Below are 26,356 nucleotides of genomic sequence, written 5' to 3' on the forward strand. Positions count from 1 at the left end.
GACCAGAAGATCTATACTTGTGCTCTTATTATTTCAGTTATTTTGCCTTTAATGTAAATAAACATGCAAACAATATACTTGATCTTGTGAATTTATTTTGATGTTAATTACATTGTGCAAGCTGTCTATTTAATACCGCGTGGTTTATACACATGTTGCTGCTGATTGGGCTGACATGTTTGACATACCCACCAAACAAGAGAAAACGCATCTCAAACCCCGTTGCACACCGTGAGGAAACATGTCATTCAAACCGGAAACCGTAGCAAAATGGTGCACATCGGTTTGAGCTTGAACTTGCCCCTGGTTTTTTTCAACCATTAAAAAAAAAAAAAAAAACCTTATAAAATATTGAAGGCCTGCCTCTAAACCAGGCCCCAGTGGATTATAGCAAACTGGATAAAGCAGTTGAAAATGCCCAACATGGTCTGACACGCCCCACTGATTGAGACACACCCACTAGTGTTCTGCAGAAATACATAACTGCATGATCTTGTGGTTATCAACTGCAAATCATTTGTTAGTTTAATGTCACTGTCTTTACCCATGTGTGCTGTTGACTTTAATCAAAATTTAAATGCTGACCCAACATACTTTATATACTGAAATGCCAGTCTCAACCAAAATGATGGTTTGGATCAAAACTTAACTTTGTCTCAATGTCATCATGCTATCTGGATTGTCACTCTATAATGCACCAGGAGGTGGCATGTAGAAGCAGCATAAGCCAAGTCAGAGTTCAGGTAATATTAAATAGCTATTTTATTATAATAAAATACAGTAAGTGCTCTCTCTTTGTTGCTTACACATATTAAAGCCCTGAAGTAACATGCTGAACCATGAAGTCAAAAATTATCTAAGGGGCAATCCCTGCCCCCTTAAATAGTTTTTTTTTGTTTTACCATATATGAATTTCATGAAATGTCATCTTTTATATTCTTACAATTTTCCAATCAAATAATAATGAGGTTCCTCAAAGACATTTAAAAAATGGTCACTTGGAGTTTTAAAATGTCACCTGGTGACAAACCTCTTGGAGTGATCTGATATCTATTTCAACAGATTGAGGACGTTTAAGACTCTATAGTGCTCTATAGTGAAGACAGCATCAAATGGAATTATATAAATTTTTGCATATTTTCACTGTTTGTGTGTTTTAAAGACTATAATCTTTTTAAACAGACAAGCCAGCATAGTTTTGAAGAATACAAGTGTATTATTATAATAATTACAAAGCAATTGTGAAGTTTATATGTAGTATGCAATCTAAAATGTGTCTGCAGAATGTGTTGAGTGATATTTCTGTCATACAGTTGGAGTTTCCACCTGTTTTATTGCTAAACACTGTTGCTAGAGAGCACAACAGGTGAAAAAACACAGAGATTACAGCAACAGAAGTGATAGTCAGGGTTCATCTTAATTTCTTACAGGTCTTCTTGCAATAAACGCCTAAATTGAAAGAGTGTCAAGTTTCTCTGCTCATTCCAAGGATTTAGTGAAAGATGTGGGTCTGGTGTGTGTTTGCATGCTGTACATTGCACCAAATGTCCCTCAAGGACAGATAAAAATTAAATTACCTACACTGTGGGACCAGTTAACATATACAAAGTCCTTTTTTAATTAAAATGCATATATTTTGGTGATAGGTAAGTTATGTTAAGGGAATGGAAAGCATCATTAGCTCAATATAAGAGTAATACAGGTTAATAGGAAGTCGCCATGATAGAATGATAGAAAACAAATGTGTGTGTCTTGATTGTGGGGGAGGGAAGGAGAGGGGGTGTTGGGATTTGACAATCTCATTGGCTTAAAAAAAGATCTGCTTCCTTAAAGAGAGTGGAGAAGCCGTATGGGAAACCTATATAAACCCAGCTAACATTATAAGCTGATACTCCTTCCCTCTAATCCCCTCTGAACGTCCTGCTGTGTGCTGAAAGGTGAGTCTCTATTATTCTGTCCATCTCTAACATTAGAACAGATCTTCAGAAGATCTCAATCATGCTGAGCAGCCAAGAAATCAGAGCAATAAGATAATAATATGCTTTATAATGTACTGTATATTTGGGGAAGATATTAGAGACAAAACTGGGCTGTTGCCTAATATAATACTGTTTTTAATATTGAAGAGACAATGGATATGGTCTGATGTCTCTTTATGGATAAATTATGATCAATTTAAACTTTAAACTGTAATGTCAAATGCTCAAAAAGCTTTTATTAGACCCCTAATTTGACATATTTGTAGTATTTGTTTTGGGGTCTATTTGAGTTAGCTATATTCAATTCAAATATTATGAATCTCATTAAGCCCATGCTCACAGTTAAATATTTCCTGACTTACTTCATCAGCACCTGTTGTTTAAAAAAAACAGCAGTTGGGGGTGCTGGAATAATTCAATTAAAATACTATAAGATGTAAACAATTTTACAGACCTGTACATTTTACAGTTTAAAATGGTTGTAAATTAAAAACTATTAAATTAAATGAAACTAGTAAACCCAACAGCCAGTTTATTTTAAATCACCATAACCAAGCAGCTACTAAAAATGTTTTGATTTTTTTTTTTTTTTTTAACAAAGACAATGTGTACAGTGTCATACACACAAAAACAAAATACCATCATGGTAAAACACATGACATTAAAATAATGCAATAAAAAGTAATTTATCAACATAAGGTGTAACAAACCATAGTTTTAACAAAATATCAAATGTGAAGCATCATGCAGGAAATTCTGTGAATGCCTAAATGACTTCCAAAAACTGTCCATTTAACAGTTGTTTTTTTTTAAACTATACAATAGATCTGTTTTAGTTTTTCACTATGTAGAGTATGGGAACTTACCGTTAACCAGTTAACAGGTTTTACCATAAATCCTAGGCAATTCTTTTTCACAATGTACGTATTTCCTTCATACACCTTATGATATACGCAGATTTTAGAAAAACAGAATGCCCCAACTCAGTCCACGTCCAATCCAAAATCTTTTTTGGCAAGAAAATTTTGAACTAATAGAGCAGAAAGTATTTTTACAGTTGTGGAGGGTTTCAGCTGTTGAGTGTTGAAGTCGAGGAGATTCTTCAAGAGGCAGCAAGTTGTCTGTCAGCTGTCTCGCCTTCTGTATTGGTGCAGACCTTCTGCTTCCTACAAAGGAACACTAAAAAAAGAGCACAAGACAACTGCTTCTCAAATTCAAACCCTTAAACACCTAACACTTCTGTGGGTCTCGACACTCACACACAGCCATCTCTCTTTCACATTATCCCAGCCAAATTTAGACCTGCTGCCGGACTGATGACTGAATGCAAATTGTTTCCATTAGATTGAAGGCAGTAACACCCCCACCTACCACACACAGGCGTCTTCACCTTCACAGAGGTCGCCACAAAGAGCCCGGCAAGATGTCTGAGTGAGTATTGAGTTACAACATCATAATGTTTGTGTGGTGTGAAAAAGGTCAAGTCACTAAGTCCTTAATTACTGCACTCAGCAAACACATTAAGCATCATGATCATTTCGTATTTATTATGATACATACTACCATTAATGCTATTATTACTATTATCAAAAGTATTTTAGCATGGATGTTCCATCTGTTTCTCCCAACCATAATCACCCCAACCACTAAATGATGCACTGTTCTGCACTCTCTGAAATGGTAAACATTTGCTTTCTGATAGGAAAAAGATGTCGTCCAGCCGCAGGCAACATCTGAAGGTGAGGTCATGTCTTTCGTCATGTGATCTGAGCTATATGAACTGTCAGTGACTCTCTTGTTAAATGCTGTCTATGTTGCTTCCTTGTCTTTGTGCTCCAGAGCTTGTTGCTTCAGATTGCTCATGGCCTTTTAGAGGAAGAGGCAGCGGAGGCTGAGCAGGAAAAACAGAGATACATGGATGAGAACTGCCCTGTACTCTCACTGCCTGGAAGTATGCAGGAAATACAGGTACACACACACACACACACACTTATTTCCATGTTTTATGGGGATGTTGTTCTATAGATGAGCTACTACTGTACAAACTGTATTTTCTTCCCCCATTACCCTAACGCAACCACTAAACCCAATCCTCTCACAAAACGTTCTGCCTTTTTGGGGATCAATGACTTGAATAGGCTATTCATGTATCTTTGTGTAAAGGAGCTGTGTAGGAAGTTGCACCAGCAGATTGACGCTGTTGATGAACAAAGATATGATATGGAGAGCAAAGTGACCAAGTCAAACAAAGAGGTACTTTTGTTCTGTTTTACTAGATAATGTATTTAACTGACGTAACTTCTTAAGCCTAAACTTTATTCTTGATCTCCTAAGATTGAAGATCTGAAGATAAAGGTCCAGGACCTGAAAGGTAAATTCAAGAAACCTGTTCTGAAGAAAGTGCGTATGTCTGCTGATGCCATGCTGCAGGCCCTGCTGGGCTCCAAACACAAGGTGTCTCTGGATCTAAGAGCCAACCTCAAACAGGTCAAGAAAGAGGTCAAGGAGGAGGTGAGCATGCACATAAAATGTGGACAGATAAGAACTCAGAAGACTTTTACAAACAGCAACAGCAGACAAATTACTTGAAGGCTAGTTTTGAAACACTGTACTTTTTTTTTCTGGTGCTACAGGAGAAGGAGGCAGTTGGAGACTGGCGTAAGAACATCGAGGATAAGGCTGGTATGGATGGCAGGAAGAAGATGTTTGAGTCTGAGGCCTAAATATGTTTTTCTCAAATACATTTAAATACATTTACATGATTTATTCGGTCAGGCTGTCTTAATTTTTGTGGTCTTCAGGGTTTTGAGAGATGGTAATGCTATCTATTGTATGAAGTGATGTCACAGTTGGTTATGTATTGTATAAAGGAGGTTTTGATGTATGTGATGGTTGGTTTTGCAGCTGAGGCTTTAATTTGTAAAACAATAATCTGACTTTGGGCCTTTGTAATTAGACCAAATAAATAGATATTCATCAATAAAACCCATTTAAATACTCAAAACTGTACTGAGAGAGTTTGCTGGAAAAAAAAAATTAAACTACAAATCATACAATTTTGCTTTTTCATTATTTCACCAAATGTATCGCTCAGTGAGATTAAAGGACAACAGCAACCCATGACCCCTAGTGGTCACAAGAGAAAAACAGACAGACTATCACACTAATAGAGACTTGCCCTTTAAATGTAGCAAGTATAGTCACACACAGTGATTGTTCATTTAATAAACAAAGCGAGATTTAAATGAAATCTCCCACTGAAAAAAATAAATAAAAAAAATGAAGTGTTCCAAATGCTTGCGTTTTGTTATATTTTCTTTTTTCCTGTCTTTCATTCTTTATATTCTTAAAAGAAAAAGGTGTATTGTATACAGTACAAGTCTGAAGAGTTATACATACTGAATCCTTAGTATTTAAAGTAACCGTTAAACTATCAACACTACATAAACTGTAGGTGTTCACCTGTGATATTGCTGAAGTGTGATGTATACATCTTAGCTGGCATAATTATACATCTTCACATGCACAGCCTTTTATATATGTAGCTTTATACATTATTTTAACTAATATAATTAGTGGCTAATATAATTATCTTCATTCTTCTTCTTCTCCACCCACACATGATTCATTTAGTTGAATTATAATGATTATAATGGATACTTAGGCACGTATCTCTACTTATGTACTTACCTTAGTCTACCTGTTTATTCTTTAGGCAGGTAAACAATGCATTTGGATATAATGGTTCTGAACTGAGTGGCTGACAACACAAAGACTATTAGTCTTCCTGCAATGCTATTGTTTTGAGGTGTGGGTGTGTATGTGTGTGTGTGTGTGTGTGTGTGTGTGTGTGTGTGTGTGTGTGTGTGTGTGTGTGTGTGTGTGTGTGTGTGGTATCATCTTACTTTTCCAGGGGATCATCACATGACTGGTTAGCTTTCTGCTGATTGGAAGAGAGAACTGGAAAAGACAGGAGCCAGAGTTTCAAAGCTCTGAATGAAAAACACATGGAGAGAGACAGAGGAAGGGAGTGAGTGGAACAGAAAGAGAGAGAGAGAGATTGACTAAATCCTGCTCAGTGAAAGAAGGGGAGCACATTCAGGACTCACAGGAAAGGAGAGAAACACACAGTCAGATACCATTTTCAGTCACAGCAAGGCTGCTGGGTTTTCAGTGAGGGGATTCAGTGAAACCCAAAAACATGTCCAGCTCAATCCTACGACGACATTCCAGCAAGAAGGGATTGGAGAAACTCCAGAGGTGAGATGTTGTTGATTTGTTTGCATGTGTGTGTGAATGTGTTTGTCTGTGGCCATTTGGTCAGAGTCTTTGGTCTACAGACTCACACTGGTCTCTTTGCCTTTAAATAGATTGTGCTGCAGTTCATTAAATCCTGTTTTATAAATCTTGACTTTTACATCCTAAATCATGACTTTTAAACTCTTAATGTGCTGATAGTGATTAACTGTTATCTAAGAATGCTGAGTAGCACCGGACAACCATTAGGACAGAATGGATTTATCAGGCAGAACAGAGGGGTCAAGAGGGGAAAACAGAGAATGACTTCTTTCTGCTGTTTATCAGTTCTTCAGGGTGTTTAGGGGGAAGGGTTAAAGTTCTTGTGGATTGTTTTGTGGTTCTATGGTCTTAAGAATGCATGGATGCAGATATAGTGAAACCCAAATCTTCAGTCCGTCTCATAGGTTTTGAGGGTTTATAATTGTGTTGTTATATAGTTATGAGTGATATCATGAAATGATAACGTGTCTGTTCTTTGGATGTGTCTGTAGTTAAAGTAAAATCTGTCCCAAAGCTGTCCCAGATGGCTGTTGTTCACACGGCACATGGTGTGTCGATTCATGACATCATATGAAATGGCAGTGACAGACTTCAATAGCTTCTTTTATTACTGGAATTTTCCTGAGGGTGGTGACATCATCAGATCACCCCCTGCTCTAAATCTGCTGGATCTGTGATACAGAGCAGCGCCCCCCTCCCACTCTGCCCTAAGGACCCAGAGCTCCTCTAAACTGTGCCGGAAAATTTGAGCCGTTCCACCACCCAGCCATTCTCACTAAGTTTGTTCAACAAAGGAAAGGGTGCAGTTATTATCGATATTATAGATTTAGGCTACTCTGCTTTAGTGCTTGCTACATTCATTTACTCAAAATGTTTTGTAACAGATTCAAATGTTTAAGCGGAGCGTGAGTGGTAAAAGAATTTGACTACTCTCAAGTATATGTTTTTTTCTTCCATGTGTCCATGTGTAACATAATGTGGTCACGGAATTAAGATTTACTGTTTAATTGGAGAAGAACATTCAGAATATAGTTTGATTTGTTTTACAGTCATGGGTCTAAATTGGAATCACAGATTGGGTCAGTAAGATTTTTTTTGTGTGTTTTTGAAAGAGTCTCTTTTGATTAACAAAGCAGCATTTATTTGATCAAAAACACAATAAAACAATAAAAAGTATAGTGCATAAAATTTCATGCATCCTTGCTGAATAATAGTAAAGAACAAATTGTACTGGCCCAAATTTTTGAATGGTAGTTTTAAACTATGTTATTGTTTCTTTTCTTTTCTTTTCTTTTCTTTTCTTTTCTTTTCTTTTCTTTTTTTTTTTTCTTTTTTCTTTTTTTTTTTTTTTTCTTTTCTTTTTTTCTTTTTTTTTCTTTTCTTTTCTTTTCTTTTCTTTTCTTTTCTTTTCTTTTCTTTTCTTTTCTGGCTTGGTCTGCCAACCAGTTATAAAGTGCTTAGATTACACATGATAAATGGTGTCAGTATACACAGTTACAGTGCATGCCTCTGTTGCTCATTTAAGACAGGTTATAGAAAATATTAGCAAACAGTGCATCGTTCCCAGAGTCATGTGTAATATAATCTATAAACTTACACCAATATTACACTTTAGCAAACATTTTTTTTTTTTTGTTTTTTTTTTTTTTTTTTTGTTTTTTTTTTTTTTTTTTTCATGTGTAATATAATCTATAAACTTACACCAATATTACACTTTTCATCCACCTCTGCACAAGTATTGTAAATAATCAGTAAAAAAATTTCTCTGCAGAATTAGTTGTGCCATTTGTTTTGTTTTGTTCTTGTAATGTAAGCCCTCGTAAAGGAAGGCAGTGAGCCATATCCTGTCACTGTGAACCCTGCATTTCCTGTCCAGGTTTTACTAACTTCCTGTCCATCTCTGACCCTAACTTCTGTCAGATGACCCCTATCGCTATCATAACCGTGGTGATGTATTATTGTTTGATCAGTTGTAAATTACTGCCTGAAGATTTTCATCACAGTGTAAGACTATACACTACAGTATACTGTACAAGTCGGCACAAATGCAGCATTCATGATTTAGCGATCAAAATTCTGTTCCTGAACATAGAAATTATGAAGATTAATACTAATTTGTGTTATATGAATTGTTATTACGCAGGATCACTGTTCAGCGCAGTCTGGAGGATGCAGAAGAAATTGAGAGAGAACGACGACGGCGTGCAAGATCCAGTTCCTCTACTGAGCCTCCTATGACCCCACAGGACAGCCCTCGCACTGCACAGACTCTGGACAACCAGTTAGTTTCAAAAACCTAAAATATACTACAGTCTTTATCAAATACACAGAAGAAAATAAATTGTGTGTGTGTTCTTGTTTATGCTACATTGTGTGGACAAAATGTCCCCAAAAGGATAGTAAAACATGAAATTTTTGACATTGTGGGGACCAGCCTGCAGTCCCCACAAGGGGAAAAAAAATGTAAAAAGAAACAAACGTGTTTGTGTGTGTGTGTGTGTGTTTGTTTTGTTTCCTTGGTATCTCAACCTCCAGATTCTGGCTCAAGCCAACTTTCTCTGTCTTCTTCTTTCTGAGCTTAATCTGTTTGTATGTGTATATGTGTCAAGACCACACCTATTCTTTTTGATTCAGTCACCTACTCTATTCTATTCTATTCTATTCTATTCTATTCTATTCTATTCTATTCTAACATACTCAACTGTTGTAAGTAGATTTGCTATTCCTATATTGACATCCCATTGAGAGGAAATTCTGAAAGTGTTTCACTGTTTGTTTAGGGGTCATAATGATCTGGTTCCAAGCTGTCCATTCTCTTTGGAAGAGGACGAAGGCTTCAGTGATTGGACACATCTGAGCAGGCGCAAACAGGGACAAATGGAACATAAAGATGTAGAAACACATCTCAACGGCTCCCGTCACTCAAAACCCCAGCTCTGTTCCAGCTCTGCTCAACAAAGTACATTGCATGATATAAATGTGTATGACAGCACCCCGTTTATACACACCCGACCCCCGCTTTCAAACCAGCAAAACCTGGATGAGGATGGTGATGATGAAGACAGGGGTGCCAGAGAGCAGGAAAGAATGGATAACATTAAGGCAGCAGAGAAGGAGGAGGGAGAGACTGGACGGTGGTGTGCAGAGGAGGACAATCCAAGAAGGGTGAAAGGTCATGAGTCATCTTTCTGGAAAAAACAAAATCAGAGCTGTGACATGGATGAGAAGGTATGATATTTAAGAAGGCATTTAACAAGATAGAACTTAAATAATACTGTACTTCTTACCCTTAAACCCTTAACCCAGTCATCCATCAAAACCAGTCTTTCAAGTGCCTAATATATGCTTATGAATTTGTTGTACTTACAGAGAGAAAAGAAGGCAGAGATGAAGATTTCCTACACCTCCACAGTCCTCCTCCAACAGAATGGGAGACAACCCAGCACTAACGGACAAGAGGGGAGGAGAACAAATGACAGGTACAGGCATAGACATGCAAACATTTCTACACGCTCAACCTGTGTATTCGGTAAAATATATACAGTTACAATAAGAAAAGTTAAAATATTGTATATAGAGTTATAGCTACAGTAGCAATTAAGCAAAACTATGCACTTAAACCTTGTGTTTATATAATTATAATTATTTACTGATGTATGTAAGGATGGAAATAGACATCTGAATGAGAGAACTATTGTTTGTTGAGGGATTAAGAATTGAGAATTAGTTTACATGTTTCAAATCATTTTAAATTTCTAAATGACAGCTCACGATGAGCTTGTTCATCTAATTCCTGTCATTCACAATATTAAGCAAATTGCCCAACATCCACCCAACTCCACCTCCTTTTTAAAACTCTACTAGGGATTCAGTAGAAATGCTTTATTTGTATGGCGATTATGCCAGTGTTTCTCAAGCTCCATGACAAAGAAATCATATTTTGCCCGAGATGTGGATGTACATTTTTAATTAACTGTGATGATATTAAAAGACAGTGAAATACAGTGTGTACAGTGAAATAAAGGCACGAAAACACACCTCTTGAACTGCACGCAAACACAAATATTCAGCATGAGAGGTACTCCGATTACCAACAAATGACTCTACTGATTTGATTCTTTGAACAAATCGCTCAAAAGTCTCACAAATCTGGGAGTTGGATTAAATCAATATGAGGAATCAAACAATGAATCAGACAAAGATTATGAATCAACATCTGACATACTGTGTGTGTGACTTCCAGCATTGTAAGAGTTACCCCTACAATGTAATATGCTTAGCACACTGCAGGAGAACAGTTTGAGAAGAATGTGTCAATGACTGGACAGCAATAGAGTTATGTCGATATTGGCTCTGTGTTGAGAAATAACATGAGAAATCAGGTGAGTTTCGCAATTTCCTCAGAACAAATGTCCTTCCTGAGTTTAGCCTGTTTAATCTTTCTCAGAGAACTGAAGATACAGAGCAACATGGACTCTACAGTCGATTCAGCAGCTCTCAGCAGTCAAGAAAGGTAAAACAAATTAGTGTGAGGAAAAATATTTTGTTCATGAATTGTTGCCCTTTCTTAGTCTTGTTGTCTTCAGTGTGTCTGAGGAGGTGTTTGTGAAGAGCATTGAGGAAGACCAGGAGCACAGAGAGACAGGAGATCAGACTCATGAGGAGGTGCAGAGGAGGATGAGAGAGGAGGAGCGAGAGAGGAAGAGGAGGAATGTGATGGAAAAGTTGAAGAGGTTGAGTATATCCAGTGGAGATCCAGAGGAGCCCTTCAGTCCTCTCAGCCCCAGGAGCCCCTCCTACATGGTAAGTATGGCATCATCGTCATTAGACACAAAATCACATTATAATTAAAAATTCATTACTAATATGTCCACACATGCTTGTTAAATAGAGTTAAAATTAACATTAACATGCTTTAGTTAATCTAATCTCATCATTTATAATTGCTTTTAACTAGGCATCATTATCGGACTCACAATTTTATCCAAAGCGACTTACAGTGCATGCAGGTAAGGTATAACCTGCATGCACTGTAAGTCACTTTGGATAAAAGCGTCTGCTAAATGCATAAATGTAAATGTAAATGTAAAGTTTTTAGCTGCAGAACAATATCTGCAATGAATGACGTGTACAAAGGGTGTCCTGCAGGGTTTAGCTCCAACTCTTATTAAACACACCTGAACCAGCAATTCAAGGTCTTCAGGACAAAGCATACAGTATGTGTGTATGCCAAGACGGTTTCCTCATATGACTATGAATGAGATAAACTGGCAATCAGCAATGAGTAAAGTCATGATATCACTGCAGGTGTGGTTCCCATAAAACACAATATTTATGGGACAAGTCATATCAGATTTAATTTTTTTATTTAAAATACATTATTTAAATACCAGTTTGGCCAGCTGTTTTTGAGATTTCAGTATTTCCTCATTTAGGTAGATAGGAGCTGGTCTTGCATGTCTGTAATATCAGCTCTGTGGTGTTGCAAATAGAGCTGTGAGTAAACTAACTTTCTTTGTTCAGACTGACTTTGTTCAGGATTGCTAAAAACATCTAGTCAGGCAGATTGGAGCTAAACTCTGCAGGAAGGGGGTCCAGGAGCAGGATTGAACACCTCTGCAGAGTCTGGGTAGTCTTGTTTGTATGTTCATGTTGGGACAAATGTTTCCAGCATTTGTCCCCAAATCAACAAATGTCTCCGATGATAATAAAACGAAAAAACAAAAAAAAAAAAAACGACATTGTAGTGAGTAAATAGCTTGATGAAGAAAACTTATTCATAAACGGGATAAATAATGCTTTATTTCACCTAATAAAATTTCAAAAAGTCCACTTCCACTCTTTAAATATTATGGTCTGTTGCAGTTTGACAAATAGTATTAGATTGGGGGCAGGGCTACACCTGGGTTGGGGTTGAATGTTTAGGAAATTTATTTGAAAGTTAATTTCACAGTGTAGTGTTTTTTTTTTGTTTTTTTTGCTTTATCATTTGGTTTCATGTTTGTGGCACAGAAAGGCCAATGATGATGGTAGGTCCCCAGTCTGTCTGACATAAAACATGACATACTGCAGAAAACATGTGTTTGTGCATTGTGCCCAGATGTATTTTCCCTCTGAAATTGGATCTGGTATCTTCCATGTGCTGTTTGCGTGACTCAGACGTCTTCCTTGTGCTATGTTTGGTTCTAATCTTTTCCTTGCAATGGTGGTGTGGGTTGAAGGAGAAAGATGACAGAACATGAAGCATCTGCTTTACATTGCTGAGGTGCTTTGTGTGTGTATGTGTGTTGCTTGCTGGTTTCAGGCTGAGGGTGAGGAGTGGCAATCAGAAGGTACAAGCTCGGTGAGTTGCTTACTTTGTGCATGTGCATGACAGCATAAATTGTAGTTAGAGTGTTTATGTATGTCTGCTACTTTGCATCTTCCCTTTGCTTTATAAAGCTGTGACTATAATTGCTTTGTTTTGCATTTGTTCTGTTTATGTCTATAGTCAAATTTCCTTGCATCTTACTTTTGCCGTGTTCCGATAAAACTAATCCTGATATACTGTACAACTCAAGCAATTAGTGATATATTTTTGACAGCATCAATATGCCCCAGATATGTATGTTTGAGAAAAATAATAGTGTAAAAACACATAGTGTATGTTGATGAGATTTTAAAAATACTCAGGAAATGTGTGGCAGGATGACTTTTTTTGGGCAATGAATGCATCCTTTCCTGTTGGGCAAAAATGAATCTTTAAAGATCTTGACACTTTTAGTAGACGAAATAAAGGGCAGCAGGCTACAAGGATTTACAGGATCAACAAAAAATATGAACAGCCAGATACAAACCCCCGAGTGAAATTATGAAATAAATATGCTTACAACATCAGTGGGCTGAATTGCCTTTCAGTATTGACTCAAACTTTTGACAGACTATGTCTTTACTTTGTGCAATCATCAGCCATTACCCAATGAAGTTGCACTGCATTCCTCTTTTTTTTTTCTGTTGCCTGGAAACATTGCACAAAATATCGCCTCAAGTGTTTTCACGCACAGTACTGTAAAGATTCACAAATACTCTGAATCTCTTTATTAATAAATGTTCTTTTACCTTTGATCTACAGATTACTGAGAGGACTGAATCTCTAAACCGTTCCATTAAAAAAAAGTATGTAACTTCGGAAACACACATATACATTGAGATGAAAGAGCACAAGTGATTTACTGCACGACTGTAAAAAACCAAAAATCCCCCTCACAGTATTGAATGTGAGAAAAAGCAAGTGTGAACTGTTGTTTTTCTGTGCTGTGGTATGACATCATGGGTTCATCAGTTTTTTCTCTTTGATCAAAACACCACACATGAATGATTCATTCATGAATAAACAACTGTTTGAAACATGGTTCACCTTTCAGACAGGCAGGCAGACATGACATGACATGTTTCTACCAATGTATTCTTCTCCTATTCACTAAATCTGAAATGATGAAAGATTTGTTTAGTCGTCTTTTGTGCATGTATCAGTCTCAGAATCCAATTTATCACTGGGTACTCTTTTCCACATTGTTCATTCTTGTATGCAGTATAAACAGTTTGCTTCACAGAGCCTTTGTTTATCTTAAACTACTTTATGAGTCATGGTGCTCTTCGTGTCCATGCTTGTTCTGAGATGGTCTGTGTCTTGAAAGAACAGTGGTGCTTTAGGTTTATGTTTCATCCGTTTGTGAAAACAGGAACAGCATAAAGAAGACCCAGCCTCCCACGATCATCTCGAAGTTAGATGGCAGACTGGAGCAGTACAACCATGCCATTGAGGTGAATTACCTTCACATGCACTTGTATAATGTCGGTTTCATAGTTAAACCTGTAAATGCACCTGCACGGCTACATGCTGCTGCTTTTCCATGAATTTATTTGTACACACTCTTGTTATTACCACACCCAGTGCTTACATTCACCTGCTCTGATGTTTATCACTCTGATCTCACTGCTGTGGTGCTTTCAGACACCGTGCATGTCCAGGCACTTCCTCTCTTAGTCATGCTGACTCGCTCAAACATTTTTGTTTTCCTGCCCACCTAACTGTCAGGAAACATGTAAGAGCCCCATGGAAAATGTGTGTATTGTGGAACCAGGTGTTACTGTGCTTTTATTGCACAGAGTCAAGCAGGTGTTTTACATGTCCCAGATAACGTAATATTTCTGCTCATAGTACTGTGTGTTTTGTTGCGTGTGTGCAGGAGTCCTGTAAAGAGGGCAGTGTAGTAAAAGTAATGGACGTCCCAACAACACCAGAACCCGTATCTGCTCGGAAGACGCTGTTTGAGGAGGGAGAAGCCTGGAATCAGAATTCAGCAAAGGCTGCGTCCTCCAAGGTTCATGCAATCACAATGATCATCCACTGTTTATCAAAACATTTTTTATTATGTATGTTAAAGGGATAGCTCACCCTAAAGATTTCCTCAAGTCTCATGTCATGCCGATCCTGTATGACTTTCTTTTTTTCTTTAGAACATTAAATAATATATTCTGTAGATTTTTTTTTTTTGTTCTTTAGCCATACAATGGAAATCATAGACTGCTGCAAGGGGGATGAATTTTTGTAGACCAAAACCTGGAAACCAGTCAGCATTTTCTTAGCAGTTTCTATCATCTGGATGGCAGTGTTTTTTTAAATGTTTTTTTAAATAAAAGCCTGACGATATTTTCACATTTTTTTCTATGACAAGCTGTTACTTGTCTTGAAAAAGAGAGTTACTAACAAACAACTGAATTGTACTTCAGAGGTTGTTGGGGACAGATGTTGTCAGTTGAAAACTCATCTAATCACTAGTCTGCCTTCTCAGCCTCAATGTGTTTATAATTACACTCTTGCAATCTATTATAACTCAAATGTTCAGGGAAAATATCTTTTAAGTTTTGGTAGCTTAGTGAAATTAAAGTCACGCGACTGTGGTGTAGTTTGTTTTAAAAACCTACATTTATCTTTTTACTTCTGGTGAATATATATAGGCTTTAAAATTTATAAAAGTGTGCTAATTTGTGAAGATTGTAATGGTAAACAAAACATGTAAGAATCATAAAATTTTGTTGGTCATCAAGCTTTTTTTTTCCTGCAATCTGAAAGGCAATGGAAACATCCTATGGGGGTTTTGTTGAGGGATTCATTGTACTCTTTTGGTATTATTTTGGACCCCAGTTACTTTTTTTTTTTCTTTTCATAATTGTGTTACACAAAAGAAAGTCATACCGATTTAGAACGACATGTGGATAAACAAATTAAGAGTTAATTTGCAAAAACAGATAACTCTGCTGCACATTCTTAATCATTCTGGTCTGACTCTAAAAAGTGAGTAAGTGAGTAATTGAATAAATAATGGATGGCTAATTTCTCTGATTCAGGATACAGAGGGAATGAAGGTGGGTGTGGCAAATCTAATTAACCAATGGGTGAAAGGAAACAATGATGTCAGCATCAAGAGCCCCTCCTCCAAAGCAGCTGTAAGTTTATATGATACAGTCTCTGAATGTTAATCACATAGTTTCTGAATCCAGCCAATAGTAAATTTCCTTCTGAATCTGTTGTATCCTCTATCTTCTTTTTCTTCATCTTTAGTTCTCTTCTTTACACTTTTCTTGTGTCTGATGTTCTTCTCATCCTTTTCAGGAAGGTAATCATTACCCATCTCTTTTTTTCTCTCTATAGATTCTTTAAAGCTGACTGGATGAGTTTAAGTGGTTTCTCACTCTTTGCACTCTTTCACTTTTTGAGATCAAACTATTGTGAAAGAGTTCTAGAAGACACTAGCAGTTACAAAATGTCTGCTTTGACTTTATTTGTTTAACACTTGCTTATATGTGTTTTCTGGATATAATCAATAGAAAATATAAAAGTACGGTTAAAGTTCATGCTGTGGCAAGTCGTGTGATGAATGGGAGAGATCCCTGAAATAAGCTTGTGGTTTAAAGACGCCATCTAGTTGTTACGACCTGAACAAAGATAAAAATAAAAATTGTTTTTGGATGAAAAATTATTTTTAATGATCTTTAATTTGTGTGTTTTAGTATTATGCCATTTATTATCTTTCTTTGTGTGTGTTAGTGTCAGGATGTTAAGGCCGGTGAGGTGCGTAGCATAAAGTCCATGTGGGAGAATCTGGGAGACGCCTCATCACAGGATAAACCAAATGCAAAGGTACATCATGACTCCTCATGGCACTAAACCATGATCAACCTTACAGAGACATTTCCCTAAACTTATGTTAGGATTTAATTGTGTTCAAAACAACCAGTGAACAACATGCATCAGTTCTTATAATCATCACTCGAATTTGGCTGTTCATTCTAAGCACAAGCTCATTCTCTTGCTCCTGTAAGCTGCTACTATAGATTAAGTAGTACTTAAATCCTATTCACTTGGTTTTTTGAGGTTTTACAAGGCTGTAATCTGACATTGACCTTTTCAGGGACTGGCTGGAAAAAGGTACAAATTTGTTGAGAGTGGGCACGGGAAATATGAGAAGGTCTTCATAAATAACGACACAAACTGAAGAACAAGTAAGAATTGTACTTTCTTTATTAAATCCTTTTATTTAAAATAAAATATAAACTCAGCATGTTCATTACTACACAGACATAATTCATGCTTCATACCCATTCATACCAAAGTAACTAAAATATGATAATGTGCTGTACATTAGCTGCTGCTTATCTACAAAAACAAACACACATACATATAGCTATATTAAAGTACCTTGTGGGTGTACAGGGTAGGGCAGTGTGTGATGATTAACAGTTTAAATTGTTTATTGTGGTTTCTCACTGTTATTGTGCATAACAAATGCACTTCTTTGCTGGTCCTACTTGCATTTATTTAGGATCTTTGTGGCCAATTCTGCACTACTACAAAGAACTAGGTCTCAGAACTGCACCACAGGTGAACTACTCTGAGCTATGTGCATGTGGAGTGAGTAAAGGGCACAGCACGGCAATCAGTTGGGTTTTGCAACAGAGATCCCTGGAGTACAAGGGCTGCCATAATTACCAGCTTATAAAGAGTCCCCCCCCCACCACCCCAGCAGTCCTGGGTAGTATTCTGTAAATAATATTCACATGCCTGCTGTCACACCTATCAGTCTAATCATGCTCAGTGTTTGTGACACTGAACAAGAAATTAATCTGTAAGCATGAAATCACTTGCAACATTTCGCTAGAAATGGATGTATGAAAACATCCAACACTGGTTTTAAGCTTAAAAAAGTGAAAAATAACACATCTGAAACTTTTGTTTTTTAGAAGACAAGGGGATCATGATACATTTTGTCTTATTCCATGATCAACATCTTGAGATTTAGATTTTTTCTTTATTTTACATGTCTTTCCTTCATGTTCTAGTTATACTTTACCACTTTTCCCTCAGACCTTTTTTTTTTTTTTTTACATGAACAACAACACCATGTCATAGCTCATTCTGAGCGGGGCTCTTGACACCGCTCAAGACGTCACTTTCTGAAGCTCTCTATTCTAAACACGTTTGCTCACAGCACCCGGCTCAGGTGACTCGAAGCAAACCTAAACTCAGCATCCATTCCCCAGATGCCAAGCCACACTCTGAGCCACTTTCCTTGTTTGATCATTCTCACCATTACGTTTTCAGCTCTTGCTCACTTCCCCACTCGCCACTTCCCAAACAGCTGCACCCATCAGTCGCCCTCTCAATGCAGGAATGCACTAGGCTTCCATTTCTGCTGACCAGCCCCTTACTGCACTGCTCAGAGCAGAGCACAGTGCATAGCTTGTTTGTCTCACTGTTGTTGATTTCATGAAATAAATTTACAGTACTACAATGCTACATAAATTTATAGTTAAAAACAACTGTACATTTGAAATGCAATCAAACATCTGCTGTTTTTCCTGTAGATGCACCGAATCCTTTGGCTGTTCTGTTGAAGTCTTTCGGCTCTTCACCTTGCTGTTTGCGATGCAGCAGCCCCCTTTCAAAGGCTGTAGCTATTTTGTTGAGAGGTTTCGCAGCCGCCTCCTTCAGCTTCCGGGCATTGAAGCGCGGACTGTAGAGAAGGATGGGCAAGCGGTGGACGAAGGATGGGACTAACTGATCTTCATTCTCTATTTTTTTCCGCTCATCCTCAGATTTGTTGCTATGTATCTGCTTCATAATGTTCTCCTTTGTTGCAAACATATGAAATAGTACAGCATCCCACATTTTTGTTGCCCTGGGCTCATCTTTCTTTTTCACTACATCCTGTCCACTTGATGACTCTTTTTTGTCCCCTCCAGCATTGTCTTTACCACTTATTTTTATATCTGCTTTCTGAGCATTTTTCTCTACCTCAGACTCTGGAAAACTGGGGACTTCAGGTTCAACCACCATGTGCTTTTTCAGCCTTGTCCAGCCACTGAGCTTGGCCTTCAGGCCTTTGGGTTTCTGAGCATCCTTAGCTTCATCATTTTGTCTCTTCTGATCATCTGTTGTGGGCTCAGAGAGAGTCTCTTTAAACTTGCCATCTTCAGAGGCTACAGCTTCATTTGGCCTTTTAGTTACTAATGAATCTTTTGAACACTTTTGAGGTTTTGAGGTATCAGACTTCAACACTTTAACATCTGTGACAAGATCAGCATTTAAATCCTGAGCATGTTGTGGCTTTACATCCAAATTAGATGCATTACTTTCTGTCTTGGATTTTGCAGAGCTTTCTTTAGATGAAGAGAGTGGTAGAGATTTAGCAGCTTTGAGAAGCATGGCGGCAAGACTATTTTCTGCACTTGGAGCTTTTCGGAGAGACTTCATATTTGAAGACGGTAAAGGCTTTTGAGTATCAGATTTTAAGGATTTGGTCTCCACACTTTCCATATTCGATTTCGTGTCTTGGTGTACTTTATTTGATGGTTTGATCATTTGTTTTAAGTTTCTTTGTTGTGTTGTTGAATTGCTTAATTTAGTTGCAGCTTTGGAATCAGTGTTTGTTTTATTGGAGTCCTGTAAATCTGATGCCAAATCTGTAGGTGGGTTTGGCTCTTTTATATTAGCATTTAGGGGTATTAATCCTTCTTTGCTTTTGTCTGGTTTAGAAAATTTATCCATTGCCAGGTGTGTGACTGGGGCTTCAGTGTTAGGTGCAGGTGAAAATATCTGTGCTTCTGAGGGGACTTTGGATGATCTGTTTGTTTTGTTTGAAAGGCTTGGAATAGACTGCACATTAATGTCATGTTTCTGCATCTGCTGACCTTTAGTTTCTTCAGGGAGTGGATTGATTTTAGTAATGGGTTTCAGTGTGGGAGGTGTTGAATTTGGGTTTATTAAAACTGCAGTTTTATTTGCTTCTGATTTAGAGTAAACTACAGGATTATATATATCCGATTTAAACGTATTTGCAAGTTGAGGTGCCTCTGGTTTAGAGTGACTTGGAGGATTAGATATATCTGTTTTAGCAGGAGCTGGAGGATAAAATATGTTTGATTTGGGCAAAACTTCAGGACTGTCTGCATTAGACATGAATGAGGCTCCAGGTCTGGATATTTCTGTCTTTGAGGGTGCTGTAAAGATAGATGCACCTAACTTTGAGTGAGCTGTAGATTTAGTTTCCTCTGGCTTTGAGAGGGCTGTAGGTTTAATATCAGGAGGGACTTTAGTGTAACTTCTGGTGTCTGCAGATGGCATTCTAGGGTCTGTGACATTGGTTGAGTTTGTTGTGAGATTATTGAAACCTTCAGTTTTGGTGTTTATGATATTGTGAAGTTCATTAGCTGTACTGATAGTAGTAGAAGAGTCACAGACAGCGGAGTAAGTCTGATAGGTTTCTAAAGAACACTTGGATAAACATGATATGGTTTTCTGTTCTTGATTTGCAGAAACCTGTAATTGCACTGCTTTCACAGTTGCAGGATTAAAACTTTCTGTTGGATATATAGATCTGTGTGCATTCTCTGACTGCACCATTTGCTGTGGGATATTTTGAACCGACAAGAAGTTCTTTCTTAGCAATCCGGTAATATCTGAGTTTGGAATATTTGATTGTACCAGGGAAAAAGGGTAAGTTGGCATTTTTTTCCCCTCTGCTGTAAAAGGAGGGATGGTGATGTCTGTAGACCCTGAATTTAGTTGTCTTGGAGGCTCTGCTACAGCAGTGGGGTTTATGGCCATTCTTAAAGGTGTAGTTTGAAGCCCATGGCACATTGTATGTTCAGGATTTAAAGTTAGAGGCATTGGTTTTACTCCAGAGATTGTCTCTTGCTCCTTAAGAATTTGAACTGGTATTTCTGAAGTGGAATTATTGATAGTTTGTTTTTTAGTTTTGTCAGTTACTTGTACCTCTGTTTGGTTTGTCATCAAGACTTGTGAGGACAGCTCAGCCACTGAAGTTTGTAAAGCCTCTGAAGATTTCTCTGCATTGAAATCAGATATAATGCTGAACTTTTCTTGAGCTGGAGATTTGGACATGTAATTCTCACATGTCATGTTTTTAAACTCTTCCGGTACTTCAGCTTTAGATACAGAAGAATCACCTTGTGAATTCACCTTGATTCCACCATAAGCAACATATTCAGCAGGTGTCAAACCATAGTATGTTGACTTTCGTTTCGGGATGTTAGTATCATTTTGTAATGGCCTCTGGTTGCCCAAAAACCGTGCTGGTGGTCTTGGTGACCAGTATACAGGCGTACTTGGTGTTTGATAGCTTTGGGAGAGTACAGGCATGGACGTCTCCTGACTTATATCTGTTGGAACAGCCTTGGCTGGTGTCATTATACAGGTTTCTGAAGTTTCAGTTTTAGTCATTGGATACTCCTGTGGAACTGTAGATGTAAGCACCTCACATGCTCTAGAGCCTGACTTACTAGCTTCAGCAAGGGTCTTGGATAAGGAAACTTCACATTTAGAAATCTTTGGTGTCAAGCATTCCTCAGAATAGGCATTAGAAATTAATGGTTTGTGTCCTGTCGTGAACACAACACCATTTGGAATGGAATTCCTTATTTTATCCACAGCAATTTTTTTCAAGGCATCATCATGATCACCAGCTGCACTTTGGGCTTTTACACTAGTCGATGAGGGAGGTTGGAGACAGTGATTTTGAGGTATGGGCCCCTTTTGGTTTTCTGTAGAGACCATTGCGGTGGATAATGTAGAGTTAAATGCAAACAAGGGCTGATTATGTGCAGAAGCCTCCAAAACAGGTCTTTTTGCCCCTGTAACTGGGCTTACATATGTATTTATCTGACTAGAAGGTGTTTGAGCTTCAGACAGTATGCCTGAATTTTGTTTAACATCCATCACTGGATTTTTTCCATTAAATGGTACTTCTTCTTGAAACGTTGAACCCCAAGTCCAGGAGTCCTGAATAGGTGGCTTTGATATCTCATAAAAGGAGGTTTTTGGAGTATAAATCCTTGTTTGTGGAAAAGCAGCTATTTTCTCCATTGTGGAAGTCTTGAAGTGTGACCCAGCTGTTTCCATGACGTGATTATGTGTGAGAGGTGTGTGAGTAATGGGTGCAGGTGCAACGTTTTTATATCCTTCCCTGTTGGATTGGCTCACTGGAACCTGAGAGATGGAAGGTTGTGTCTGGTAACCCGGCGCACAGGCCAATGTCAAATTTGGAGCGGGAGGTCGAACTGGAGCCAAAGGGGGAGCTTGTATTTGTACTGAGGTTTGATAGGTCTGTCGTTCACCGAATGTGCCATGCATCGCCCCTGCTCTTGAGGAACTGGACTGAAGCGTTGGACTGTAGGCTATCTCAAAGGACGTATCTGGGTCAGTGTTTGTGGCCTGTTCTGAGTCATCGTCAAAAAGGATAGATGAGCATGTGTATAGAGGTGCTATCTGGTGCTCCAGTGATGGGGCGGGGTAAGAGTACGACTGAGCAGACAGTGTGGGTGTAGAGCTGTAGTGTGAGCTGTTGGAAGGGTATAAGTATGAGGAGGTGGAGTGATGATAGAATGGGCTGCAGGAGGGATATTGAGAGTCGAGGGTCCTGCTGAAGAGAGGGGTTTCTGGAGTCCTTGGAGGGGTGGAGTGATCACTGTGCTCCAGGTCAGGGCTGGCCTCATTGACTGGCGACAAGTTCGACCTGAATGGGATGGGTGTCTGAGAGGAAGAGCCGATTTTCTTCTTGGTGCTTTTCTTCAGGAGTTTCTGCAGACGGGCATTGTCTCGCCCTGGTTTTGGCAGTAGAGGAGGGGGGTACTGCTGTGGAAGCAGATTAGGCTGACTACCATAACTCAAAGCCATCAGCATTTCAACACCTGCATTAAACAAGCAACAAATAGATGTCTAGTATTAAAAATAGTTAATAAACAAAAATCGGCACACTGCCACTACTGCTCTCAAAAATTTATAAAATCACAATTTTTTGACCCTAAGGTCGTTTTGCCTGACGAAGACCTTAGGGTCAAAACATTGTGATTTTATACATTTTTATGTCTCACTTTATGGGATTTATGATGTCTGTTAAATGTTTTAAAATTATTTGTTCTCTCTCTATTTAGCTGGCTGCTACCACAAAGATGTCTGAAGACGGGATGCTGATGTGATCATTGTCCTTCAGTTATTGCACTGTACAAAATTTAAACCCACTAATATTGAAAACTTGTTTTAATTGTTGCCGTACATTTTAAGTAAAATCAAAGTGGTGCCAAAGCCACAGACCCCTTGAATGACTTAACTGATTAAGAAAATCTTTAAAACTCATATAATCAAGTACAGTTGACAGAAATTATTGTGACAAGTTAAATATTTGGAAACAAAGATGTTGTTTTAAAAAATTATAGGTTTTTAGTTACTTTTATAACATCTCATTTATGTGTCAAACCTTAAATCATTGTTGTCCAATCCTGCTACTGGAGAGCCACTGTCCTGATTTTTGTCAAAACAAATGTATTTTTCCACTTACATGTGTATTATGTCAGAGTTTTTCAATTCAGTAAGTGTTTAGTACAGATGGAGGAACAACACCAGTCAGTATTAAATACAGAATGTAGTCTGGAAGAGGGTATCAGACAATAATCTGAACTGTCGTCTCTGAACACAGTGGCACAGAGTGCTATATATTCATTTACTGAAATATACATGTACTGTATGTTTATTTTTTGGTTTGGTTTGGTTTGATTTTTTTTTTTTTTTTTTTTCAAAATGTTGAATTAAATCTTATCTGTTTATGTAATCTTTTTGTTTAATTAAATTTAGTTCAGAACATTTTAACTCTCACCATCCTGCTCTCATTTTTGTCATTTTTTCCCTCTCATGATTTTTCTAGAATATTTTCTCCATATAAGTGAATAACATTCTGTTAAGTAGCATTACAAGTCCACACATGTAAACCAATCACCAAGTGACTGTGCAGTGGAAGGTGTATTTTTCACAAAAAAAGTTAATAAAACATACATTTTCTGTTAATGTTTTGTCACTTTGTCCATACTCTTTCCTCTTCAGTTCCATATTTTTTAAGAACATACACATGCATTTATAAATATTACAACGACAACAAGTAATTTTGCAGAGAGGTAAAGTTTTCCACCTCTGTTATTTAAGGTTGATAAGCATGCACAACACTTGCATAATATGACAGAAATTACCAAATTTAAATGGACAATTTTACAGAATATCACCAAATTAAAATTCTTGCAAGTAAATACAGTCTGTGACTCACTCTGTCTCTGGGTTACTTTGGTATCTGAATGTATTCTAGTTCCTGTGTGGCAGTAGTGTCGCTGAAATGTGATCATGAGCTGCTCTACATTTTATTTTTGCTGACTGAAAGACTGCACATCCTGCAACCACAATAAGACTGGAAAGATAAACACCCCAGCCTCAGTTCTCACACAACAGCACAGATTACACTACTTTGTATATTCATTAGAATCCATTTAATAATTCACTATATTGCATTATATAACCTCAGTGACCCAATTCCCTGGCTGATTAATAAAACTGCTGTAAGGTCTGTGTGAGTCCATGCTTTCCTTAAGACTTGTGTGAGATAAGCAGAGACCCGAGACATGCCTGATTTAGGTTCTAATTCCCTGTTTCTCAACTTAACAAAGAAAAGACTTCATGATAATAGGTTACACTGTTAGCAATTGGGTATTATAATACATTCAACTGCAATATATATATTTTATATACTTCCAGGTATGATGATAGTGTTAAGAGCATTTGTGAGACTTACAGTAAATCTAGAGAAGATAGATGATGCTGATCTGCAAAAAAGATGACCAGACAGATATGAGATGGATATCAATTACAAATACAAAGAGCATAAAGGCCACAAATTGTTAAATATTATATATGTCAAACAAAGATGTTAAATGACAAAAGCAGCTTTCAATGGATTTGAAGCAGGCACTTTGATACTTTAGTCAGCACAGCAAGCCGAGGCCTGATATCTCTCACAGAGCCATGCACCAGTAACAGATCCCACTCACACAGTTCATGAAAGCATTGTGCTTTTTGTTTTTTTTTACCTGTGCAAGAATTGCTGTGTAAATAAGTGTGCAGCTACAGGGTCCAACTCCGAGTGTGCTGGGGGAAGATTAGTAGAACAGAGCAACAGGACATGGTGACCTACCCCTTTTCCATGCCAAAAATAAAACTCCTCCGCCTGAATTCAAGCTGCGCTCTGACAGCCAGTGAGCTGTAATCAAGCAGGGGGTTTCCACTTCACCTGAAACCTGGTGCATGCGTTAGGTTATCAAAAGTCTGTTTCTCTTTAGCTATCTTTGCATGCATTTTTGAAGACCACATGGAATTGGTATGCTATGGTAATATTGTTAAAATGTCTGTCAAAGTCTGCTGATATGCTTTGCATGAGTGTAGATTTAGGTATGTATGTTAGAGATACATCCCTACTAAAGGTAAAACAACACTAAAAAGAATTTGTTTGTCTTTCAAAACAAAATGCAGCCATATTATTTGCCTTTATAAAGTCACAAATTTTGAAATATTATCAGCTGAACCAGCAAAAAGAAGCAAAGTCACAGTGTATGTAAAAGCACATTTAATTTTAGGGTGTATTCACACCTGTCTTATTTGGTTCGATTGAATTGAACTCATGCGGCTCTTTTGAGCAGGTGTGAATACAGCAATCGTACTCAGGTGCGGACCAATCAACCATACCAAGACCCAGCTGAAGAGGTGGTCTCAGTCCAGTTCAAAATAAACTCTGGTACGGTTTAATGGATGGACCAATGAATGGATGACCTTAACACATGTGTGATTTTGTTTACATTTTGTGGATAACTTATAAAAGGGAAGTGTGAAAGCAAACCAAACAAACAAAAAAAACAACAACATTGTATTTGGTCCGGATCAAGCAGCAACCTTCTGCTCTCTCTTGTGAAGCCAACAAGGAAGTGACTTAAACTGTAATTCGTCAACTGGCCGCTAGAGGCGGGCTGCAAAAGGGAGTCAATCCCATAGACTCCCTGTGTTAAATTAGCTTACAGCAGAGAAAAACGTTTACAGCCTGGTTCAAAAAATGATTTTGGTCTATATAGCTAATTTTGCCCTCCATGACAACTGTGAGGGGGGTGAATTTTTTTTATAACTCATCCGATTAAATTATATTAAACCTTAAAGTTGTAAAGTTGCATAATTAAGGGTGTGGCCACCGTCAAGCCAGGTGGCCGTGATTTCAGCAACCAGCTCCCTCCTCTTTGCCCATTTTCGATTATCTGGTTGTGTGGGGGTGTGGCGCGGTGACGAGATGGCAATGTGGGGCTCCACCTACTTTAGGCTTCAAAACCGCTTTACGGAAACCTATGGGTGACTTCACGGACACTAGTCCATGTTTTTATACAGTCTATGGTCAGGACCAAAGCAAGTGAACTAGTGGACTTTCCTGGTGTGAATACACCCTTAGACTACAAAAAGAGATTTCTTATCATTGTTTGGACATTTGTATTCAATGTACAAACTATGGTGGACAAGTATAAATTCTCAAATCTAAACAAGAACAATTGATATGCTGTAGAAGTTTACAGCATACGACAAAAAAATCTGTATAGTTTGATATTAAAATCTACCAGTTGTATAAAGTCCATGTAGTAAATCTATGTGTAAAGTTTTACACATA

The 26,356-nt window shown here is 37.8% G+C and overlaps 3 protein-coding genes across 6 annotated transcripts; 2 read left to right on the top strand and 1 right to left on the bottom strand.

Moving 5' to 3' along the window:
• The first annotated feature begins 1,834 nt into the window (after nt 1-1,834).
• LOC109094274 (troponin I, fast skeletal muscle-like) lies at nt 1,835-5,061 on the top strand. Of its 2 annotated transcripts, none has more exons than XM_019107988.2 (7): nt 1,835-1,937; nt 3,324-3,410; nt 3,682-3,718; nt 3,819-3,947; nt 4,143-4,232; nt 4,314-4,490; nt 4,613-5,061. In XM_019107988.2, the coding sequence occupies exons 2-7, from the start codon at nt 3,403-3,405 to the stop codon at nt 4,700-4,702; spliced, it is 531 nt and encodes a 176-aa protein (XP_018963533.1). In that variant the 5' UTR covers nt 1,835-1,937; nt 3,324-3,402; the 3' UTR covers nt 4,703-5,061. The 2 variants fall into 2 exon arrangements, with proteins under 2 accessions (XP_018963533.1, XP_018963532.1); XM_019107987.2 differs by having other exon boundaries at nt 1,844-1,937; nt 3,270-3,410.
• An 899-nt stretch (nt 5,062-5,960) lies between these two features.
• LOC109094262 (lymphocyte-specific protein 1-like) lies at nt 5,961-23,679 on the top strand. Of its 3 annotated transcripts, none has more exons than XM_042728003.1 (14): nt 5,961-6,239; nt 8,422-8,559; nt 9,059-9,506; nt 9,648-9,757; nt 10,726-10,791; nt 10,865-11,081; nt 12,583-12,621; nt 13,390-13,433; nt 14,000-14,081; nt 14,507-14,641; nt 15,669-15,686; nt 16,369-16,461; nt 16,733-16,823; nt 22,773-23,679. In XM_042728003.1, the coding sequence occupies exons 1-13, from the start codon at nt 6,181-6,183 to the stop codon at nt 16,814-16,816; spliced, it is 1,533 nt and encodes a 510-aa protein (XP_042583937.1). In that variant the 5' UTR covers nt 5,961-6,180; the 3' UTR covers nt 16,817-16,823; nt 22,773-23,679. The 3 variants fall into 3 exon arrangements, with proteins under 3 accessions (XP_042583937.1, XP_042583935.1, XP_042583936.1); XM_042728001.1 differs by having other exon boundaries at nt 5,962-6,239; nt 15,669-15,767; XM_042728002.1 differs by lacking the exon at nt 12,583-12,621 and having other exon boundaries at nt 5,962-6,239; nt 15,669-15,767.
• Nucleotides 17,673-24,858, bottom strand: LOC109094254 (mucin-6). The gene is made up of 3 exons (XM_019107949.2): nt 24,747-24,858; nt 24,452-24,482; nt 17,673-22,529 (listed from the first exon to the last, which is right to left on the bottom strand). Exon 3 carries the CDS (start codon nt 22,519-22,521, stop codon nt 18,160-18,162), a length of 4,362 nt encoding a protein of 1,453 aa, XP_018963494.1. The 5' UTR covers nt 22,522-22,529; nt 24,452-24,482; nt 24,747-24,858; the 3' UTR covers nt 17,673-18,159.
• Between the last annotated feature and the right edge of the window lie 1,498 nt (nt 24,859-26,356).

The sequence above is a fragment of the Cyprinus carpio genome, chromosome B7 (assembly GCF_018340385.1).
Source record: "Cyprinus carpio isolate SPL01 chromosome B7, ASM1834038v1, whole genome shotgun sequence".
Lineage (NCBI taxonomy): Eukaryota > Metazoa > Chordata > Actinopteri > Cypriniformes > Cyprinidae > Cyprinus > Cyprinus carpio.